General features: G+C 41.8%; 1 protein-coding gene across 2 annotated transcripts in view; it reads right to left on the minus strand.

Annotated features, from left to right (window-relative positions):
* Window positions 1–8,694, minus strand: part of ZFP69 (ZFP69 zinc finger protein) — a 17,920-nt gene that overhangs the window by 4,774 nt on the left and 4,452 nt on the right. For both annotated transcript variants that reach the window (XM_023518641.1, XM_023518642.1), the window contains 3 exons: window positions 8,210–8,295; window positions 2,873–2,999; window positions 2,179–2,274 (listed from right to left, as the gene is read on the minus strand). In XM_023518641.1, coding sequence (XP_023374409.1) covers window positions 2,179–2,274; window positions 2,873–2,999; window positions 8,210–8,295 — 309 coding nt within the window. The remainder of the gene's footprint in view (window positions 1–2,178; window positions 2,275–2,872; window positions 3,000–8,209; window positions 8,296–8,694) is intronic.

Consider the following 8,694-nt stretch of genomic DNA (forward strand, 5'->3'; position numbering starts at 1 on the left):
AAAAAAAAAAAAAAAAAAAAAAAAACAAAACAAAGAAATGGAGGACAATAGAGCAGAAAGAGTTTTCTACACAAAGAATAAAAAGCAAACTGATAAATACAGAATATTAAATTTAGAAAACTCACAAAAGACAGTATCTTTAAAAGAGTAAAAGATGAGCCACTGACTGAAAGAAAACATTTGCAAAACTTAAAGCTATCCAGGGTAAGTATCCAGAATATACATGTATACATATACAAGTTTCCATAAGTCAATAAGAAATAGAATAACAGAAAAATTAACAAGGGATATAAACAGGTAATTTACAGAAGAGAAATGCTAGATGTATGGTCGATAAACATGAGAAATATGCTTCCTTCCATTAGTAATCATCAAAGTGAAAGAAACAAGACATCATATTCACCCACTGAATTTACTTTTTTTTTTTTTTTTGAGACAAGCGTCTCATGCTGTCACCCTGGGTAGAATGTCATGGCATCATAGCTCACAGCAACCTCTAACTCTTGGGCTTAAGTGAGTCTCTTGCCTCATCCTCCAAAGTAGCTAGGACTACAGGGGCCTGCCATAATGCCTGGCTATTTTGTTATTATTGTTGTCATTGCTGTTTGGTAGGCCCAGGCCAGGTTTGAACCCACTAGCCTCGATGTATGTGGCCGGCGTCCTACCCACTGAGCTAAGGGCACCGCCCTGAATTTACAAATGTTAAAGTTTGACAGTGCCAAACATTAACAAAGATGCTGAGTTCTGAAAACTCTTAAAATCTGCTTTGGGAGTAAAAACTAATGCTCTTGCTTTGAAGAGCAATTTGGTTGGTAATACCGAGCAAAATGTAACTCATATATTTCTTGACCCAACAATTTTATTTCTACCATGTTAGAAAAACACTTGCATGTGTATATGAAAAGATATGTACACAAAGTTTGCTGCAGCATCTTTGTAACCCCTAAATTTGGAAACAATGTAAATGCCTATCAGTAGGAAAATGAACAAATAAAGTGTGGTTTACTGATTCAATGGAGATGAATGAATTAGAACACAAACAAATATCAACAGTGTTCAGTGAGAACAGAGTGAATATGGTAGAGAGAATAAGAATATTCAAGAATATGTAAATGCAAAACAGTACTATATGTTGGGCTCTGCACCTGAGGTGCAGGTGGCTAAGGTGCCAGCCACATACACCTGAGCTGGCGGGTTCGAATCCAGCCTTGGCCCGCCAAACAACGATGGCTGCAACCAAAAAATAGCCAGGCAGTGTGGTGGGCGACTCACTTGAGCCCAGGAGTTGGAGGTTGCTGTGAGCCGTGATACCACAATACTCCACCCAAGGGGCGACAGCTTGAGGCTCTGTCTCAAGAAAATAAAAATAAAATACTATATGTTGTTTAGGGATATATCTATTGGTCTTTTTTTTTATTTCTTATAGCATAACTGTGTACATTAATGTAATCATGGGGTCAGGGATATATCTATATAACAAAAATATGAGATCATATGGGAATAACAATATTTAAACTCAGAAGAGTAGTTATTTCGAAAGATATAAAGGGAACAACAGGGCTTCAACTCTTAATCTAGGTGGACGTTACACAGAAATTTGTTATAATGTTCTCTATGCCTTTCTGAATATCTAAAATATTTCATAATAAAAGCAAAGGTTAAGAAGATGGCTAAAGGGTCAAAGATTTAGAGACAAAAAATCCTATGACAATTTCTCTTGCAGCAGTTTCCATGAAATAGCCATTACAAAACATTACAATAGATAAATTGAAAAGAGAAATGATAATTGAACCTGAGATTGTAAAATGAAGCTGGGAAAAATTGAAAATAGAGGCAAGAAAACTAAAGATTTGCAGAATGCAGAAAGAGTCTTGAAAAGAGATTTGATTTCTGTACAGAGACCAGATGCATCTGATGCTTAAGCGAAAATTAGCTTTTGACTGGCAAACCTAAGGATACTAGAGACAGAGGGAAAATCAAGTTAATCCCTCATGAAAGCAAGACTTCTCTTCCCTCCAACTCCAAAAGGACTTTTGCAAGGGCTCAGTGAAAGAAAGGGGTGACAGAGGGAGAGGTGAAATCAGGTTTAGTGCAGGCGCTGTACTATGAACCTTCCCCTGGAAAGGCCTTGAGCACTCTTCTCTACATATTAATAGGTACCACCTGCCTTGCTCTCACCTGAACTGGGGTCTGCTGGGCCTTCTTTCTCTGTCATCCATGGTTCTTCTCCTTTCTCCAAATGAGAAATCACACTAGGTTTAGAAAGTTGATATCCTGCTTACGGAGTAAAGAAAGAGTGTGAATGTTATGTTGATGTCAAAGAACCATCCCCAGAATTTAGTTCAAGTCTTCTGGTATTCAGGGTCACTCAAAGTTAAAATGGGTGGGTTTTTCTATTTTACCTCTATGTGGTGAAGCTGTTGCCCAAGGAAGGTGAAATGTGCTGACTTGGATTTCAAAGGATTAAGACATCTCTAACACAGAACACAAGGCCAAGCTTCAAGAAATCCACAGCATCAATAATTTAAAATAATGACTTTCCTGCCAGGCATAGTGGCTCATGCCTCTAATCCTAGCATTTTGGAAGACTGAAGCAGGTAGATCTCATAAGCTCAAGAGTTTGAGACCAGCCTGAGCAATAGCAAGACCCGGTCTCTAAAAACGGCCAGTCGTTGTGGCAGGTGCCTATAGTCCCAGCTACTTGGGAGGTTGAAGCAAGAGGATTGCTTAAACCCAAGATTTTGAAGTTGCTATGAGCTCTAACACCACAGCACTCTACCAAGGGCAACAAAGCAAGACTCTCTCAAAAAAAATAAAAAAAGACTTTCCTGAAATAGGTAGGCTTCTGAATATATGAACAGCTCCTTCTTACCTACTGACACCAAGTTCCTGTAGTTCTCCAGCATCACCTCTCGGTACAGATCCTGGTGAGCAGGGGCCAGTTGCCCCCACTCATCCTGGCTGAAGTCAATAGATATGTCGTTGAAGGTCAACAGTTCCTAGAATATCAAATACATTCCTTTTCAGACAAAGACCACCTCTGTCAAGGTCCCAGGAGGTTTGACAGTATTCTAAATTCTAAGAGATTCTAAACTAGTTTTACCACTCTGGAGCTGTTTGGAGAGTCTCTGGAGATAACTATAAATAATTAAATATAGTAGGATTAATGGACATGCGTGCCTTGGAAAAAATTAGGAAGAATAAGGAGAACAGGGGGAGCCACGGTGAGGATAGAAATAATCTCTTACATAAGGTGGTTGGGAGAGGTCCCTCTAAAAGGGTGATATTTGACCAGAGACATAAACTGATTGAGGGAAACAGCCATGTGCAGATCTGAGGAACGGCATTCTAGGCAGGTGGAAAGTGCCTGAGGTTAGAGCATTCTTGGCTTGTTTGAGGAACAACAAGGTGAACAAAATCCCTAAAGGCAGCTTAGTTAATGGGAGAGTGGAAGGAGATGAGATCAGAGAGGTAGATTGGAGGGAGGGGACAGGCATAAAGGCCTTTACTCTCTCCCCAGCACTTATGGTCACAAACACCTATGCATTCTTGCTGAGCTTGAATTCTGAGGTCCCACTGGAGCTTAATTCAAAACCAAACAAAACTGTTCAATCCCAAGTTTTGGCACCAATCAACCAACCAACCAAGAAAAAGAAAAAGAACAAAACTGGAACTGTGGTCTAATTCTTTCCTAGTTCAAACACTATAAAGATAAAAGAGATAAGCTCTCAGTATTGATGTCATGGATAGGGTGACCAGATTTTAACATTTGTAAAGCGGGACAGCATGGCTGGGGGGTGGGGCAGGGGACGGGGCAGGGCAGGGCCTGACAACAATGCAAACTTTGATAAGCAGTTCTCGAAAATCACTTCTCAACAAGTATTTGTTATTACTATAGTTTAACATAAAATTAACAAAAATAATATAAAACTCATATTCTGGCGAAATAGCCACATGGCAGCCGAAAACTGTATATTCCCTTCCTGTTCTCCCGCCTGTTCGTGCATTCTTTCCAAAAAACGGGACTTTCTTAAAACGCCATGGGACGCGGGACAAATCATTAAAAAGCAGGACTGTCCCCGCCAAAAGCGGGACGTCTGGTCACCCTAGTCATGGGACACTGGCAGTGGGTTAATTAGAAGTAAATTCAACCAAATTAAAGCCACATCACAGCCAGACTTAGTCACGGCTCCAAGAAGAACATGAATACTCAGCCTTCACTTTAACCAGACTAAGAAGAAAGCTTTGCGTCTCTTGAAAACAGAAAAAAACAAACAAAATAAACTACATACATATACACTTTATATACAATATCTGAACTACAACAAAAAAGTATTATATAAATTAAAAAATATAACCTATAATCAAGAAAATAAAAAAAAAACAATATAAGCAGACCAATAGGTGACCAAGTCATTGGAATTAGCAGACAAGAAACTTAAAGCAACTATTAAAATATACAATACTTACAATAAAATATGAATAGGGTAAAGAGATAGAGATAACTGAGAGATATAGAGATACTAAAAAAGAACTACCGTTGGCCCTTGAACAACTCAAGGCTTAGGGGTGCCAATCTCCTGAAAACCCACATAACTTTTCACTTCCCCCCAAACTCAACAACTCATAGTCTGTTTACTGGAGGCCTTACCAATAAGAGTCAATGAACACATACTTTGTATGTTATATGTATTCTGTGCTGTATTCTTACAATAAAGAAAAGAAAATGTTATTAAGGAAATCATAAGCAAGAGAAAATACATTTATAGTACTGTACAATATTTATTGATACTGTAAGTTTACGTCATCTGCTTATCAGATGAATCTCTGAAATAGCAGGCAACCACAGCTGCAGACCTCCAAATATGTTACATATCAAGCAACTCAATTTTTTCTTTCTTTCTTTTTTTTTGAGACTGAGTCTCACATCTCACTCAGTTGCCCTAGATCAGGGGTCCTCAAACTACGGCCCACGGGCCACATGCAGCCTGCCTAGGACATTTGTACAGCCCACTGGGTGTTTTTGCTGCCACTGCCTGTCCTGCTTAGCAGCTGACTCATCCCAGGGCCCGCAGTCTGGCCCTCCAACAGTCTGAGGGACAGTGAACTGGCCCCTTGTTTTACAAGTTTGAGGACCCCTGCATAGAGTGTCATGGTGTTATAACTCACAGCAACCTTAAACTCTTGGGCTCATGCAATCCCCTTGCCTCAGCCTCCTGAGTAGCTGGGACTATAGGCATGTGCCCTACACCCAACTAGATTTTCTATTTTTAGACGAGATGGGGTCTTGATCTTGTGCAGGGGACAGAGTAGAGTATTGAGGGTAAAGGGGCATGAGGGAACTTACTGAAATAGTGAAATGTTCTACATCTTGATTTGGTTACATGGCATATACAAATGTCAAAATAGAACCAGACATGAATGTAACTGTATTTATGTATGTAAATTATACCTCAATTTTGGCCAGGCCTGGTAGCTCACACTTTTAATCCTAGCACTCTGGGAGGATTAGGCAGATGTATCTCTGGAGCTCAGGAGTTGGAGAACAGCCTGAGCAAGAACAAGTCCCCATCTCTAAAAACAGCTGGGCATTGTGGCATGTACCCATAGTCCCAACTACTCAGGAGGCTCAGGCAAGGGGATCGCTTGAGCTCAAGCATCTGAGTTGCTATGACCTGGCACTCTACCAAAGGCCATGAAGTAAGACTCTGTCTCATGAAAAAAAAAATTATACCTCAATTTTAGAAAACTTAATCCTTTCCCAGTGCTTAGAATCCCACAACTTTATGGCAAAAGTCAAGAAGTGAGGAATTCCATGGGCGGTGCCTGTGGCTCAGTGAATAGGGCACCAGCCTCATCTACCTAGGGTGGCAGGTTCAAACCCAGCCCCTGCCAAACTGCAACAAAAAATAGCCAGACATTGTGGTGGGTGCCTGTGGTCCCAGCTACTTGGGAGGCTGAGGCAGGAGAACCGCCCAAGCCCAGGAGTTGGAGGTTGCTGTGAGCTGTGTGATGCCACAGCACTCTACTGAGGGCAATAAAGTGAGACTCTGTCTCTACAAAAAAAAAAGAGAAGAAGTGAGGAATTCCAGATAAGTAGAATATAAAGATAAATCTTTAAATAATTAGACTTTTATTTTTATTTCTTCCATATTACTATAAATAACTCTGGAATGCATTTCAATCCTAGAAGGTAGATATTAGCATCTGAACTTCTTAGTTGAGGAAACTCAAATTTATTTATTTATTTATTCTTTTTGAGACACAGCCTCAGTTTGTTGCCCTCGGTAGAGTGCCATGGCATCACAGCTCACAGCAACCTCCAGCTCCTGGGCCTTGCCTCAGCCTCCCAAGTAGCTGGGACTACAGGTGTCTACCACAAACACTCAGCTATTTTTTTGTTGCAGTTTGGCCAGGGCTGGGTTTGAACCCATCACCCTCAGTATATGGGGCTGGCACCCTACTCACTGAGTCACAGGCACTGCCCAGAAACTGAGATTTTAAACAGCTAAAAAAAAAAAAAATAGTCCAGGTCACCAATCAAGTAATGAAAAGAGATAAAATCAAATCCTATACTATCAAATTTCAGAACCCAAATTCTTTCTTTCTTTTCTTTTTTTTTTAGACAGAGTTTCACTTATTAACCCTTGGTAGAGTGCCATGAAGTCACAGCTCACAGCAACCTCCAACTCCTTGGGCTTAGGCGATTCTCTTGCCTCAGCCTCCCGAGTAGCTGGGACTACAGGCGCCTGCTACAACGCCTGGCTATTTTTTTGTTGCAGTTTGGCCAGTGCTGGGTTTGAACCCACCACCCTCAGTAAATGGGGCCAGCACCCTACTCACTGAGCCACAGGTGCCGCCCGAGAACCCAAATTCTTTTCACTTAAAAGAGCGCAATCCTTAAGATCTCATCTTTAAAAGTCTCTCTTTTGGGTGGGGCTCAGTGGCTCACACTTATATTCCTATCCCCTAGGAGGCTGAGGTGGGTGGATCACCTGTGCTCAGGAGTTCTGAGCAAGATCTGACTTTGTGGCCAGTGCCTGTAGGCTTAACTACTCAGGAGGGTGAGGCCAGAGAATCTCAAGAGCTTGAGGTTGCTTTGAGCCACAGCAACCTACCCATGGGGAAAGAGTGAGATTTTAGGTAATAAATAAATAATAAAAGTGTCTCTTTTGCATTTATTCTATAGTTTTCTTCTGTTTCACCTGTTTCTAGCAGTTGGTAAGGACTACCCATTTCTAACACCCTGTTCGGTTTTTTGAGATAGAGTCTCATTTTGTCACCCTCGGTAGAGTGCTGTAATGTCACAGCTCACAGCAACCTCCAACTCTTGGGCTTACGTGAGTCTTGCCTCTGCCTCCCAAGTAGCTGACACTACAGGTGCCTGCCATAACGTCCAACTATTTTTTTAGAGACAAGGTCTCACTCTGGGTCAGGCTGGACTCAAACCTGTGAGCCCAGGAAATCCGCCTGCCTCAGCCTCCCAGGCATGACCCATGGCGCCCAGCCTTGATACCCTGTTTTAACTGCTCCCAGCAGCTGCTCCTGCTTTTCGGCCCACCCTGTAGTATGTGTACTCTGTGTGACCTATTTCTTCTCTGTTCACTTCTACTTTGGCTGCGGTTTGACTTGCATTCTCAATACTATACTAAAAGTTGCCTATTGAAATTCAGTGGTATGTGTACATGACTAAGAATGTTAGAATTTTCTTCTTATGCATAGTTTATTGAGTACTGAGTATCTTAGACCACAAGTGGTATCTGTTGGTTTTTAGGGGCTAGAATTATATCACTCATTTTGCTGTCTCTGCAGAAATTTACACAAATATTAGGTCTAGATGTTGGTTAGAAACAAGAATTAGGTATAGGGGGTGGGACCTGTGGCTCAAGGAGTAGGGTGCCGGCCCCATATACTGGAGGTGGTGGGTTCAAACCCATCACCAGCCAACAACTGCCAAAAAAAAAAAAAGCTATATAGAAAAAAAAAATACATAAAAAAAAAAAAAAAGAATTAGGTGTAGGGAGACCACTAAGAGCAAGGAAACTGCCAGCACTGAAGCCCAACTTTCTACACAAGAGCAAATGGCACGGAGCTCCCAAGTTGAATGTTAGTCTCAACACTCCTCCCCCTCTCCAAATAAAAGGAAGGAGGCTATAGCCTTACAAATGAAGAAACAATGCCAAGAAAATGAGAAGGAACTCCAACCTACTTGGGATTCTGCTGCTGGGGGCACAGAGGTCATTTCATCCTCTAAACTTTCTCCCTGGGCCGCATCAGCGTCCTGAGACAGCAGAACTGTGGAAGGAAAAGAGCCAGAAGGTTTGCATCTCCCCACATACCTCAAACATAAAAACTGCCCACAGACCCACTGAATGTGGCTCTTTCTCCAGTATGTTCACAAGGAAAGCAGCCCAAGTCCTCCTTGCTGAGGACGTGCTGCCTGATGTGTTGCTTTGGGCATTAATATTTCCCAGAGGTCAAAAATCATGTATGAGAGTCTCAGTGCCCATAGCATAGTGGTTACGGCGCCAGCCACATACACCAAGGCTGGTGGGTTTGAACCCAGTCCGGGCCAGCTAAACAACAATGACAACTGTAACAACAACAACAAAAATAGCCGAGTGTTGTGGCAGGTGCCTGTAGTCCCAGCTACTTGGGAGGCGGAGGCAAGAGAATCACTTAAGCCCAAGAGTT

This window comes from Otolemur garnettii, unplaced genomic scaffold (assembly GCF_000181295.1).
Source record: "Otolemur garnettii isolate 467f Iridium unplaced genomic scaffold, OtoGar3 scaffold00144, whole genome shotgun sequence".
In the NCBI taxonomy this organism is placed as follows: domain Eukaryota; kingdom Metazoa; phylum Chordata; class Mammalia; order Primates; family Galagidae; genus Otolemur; species Otolemur garnettii.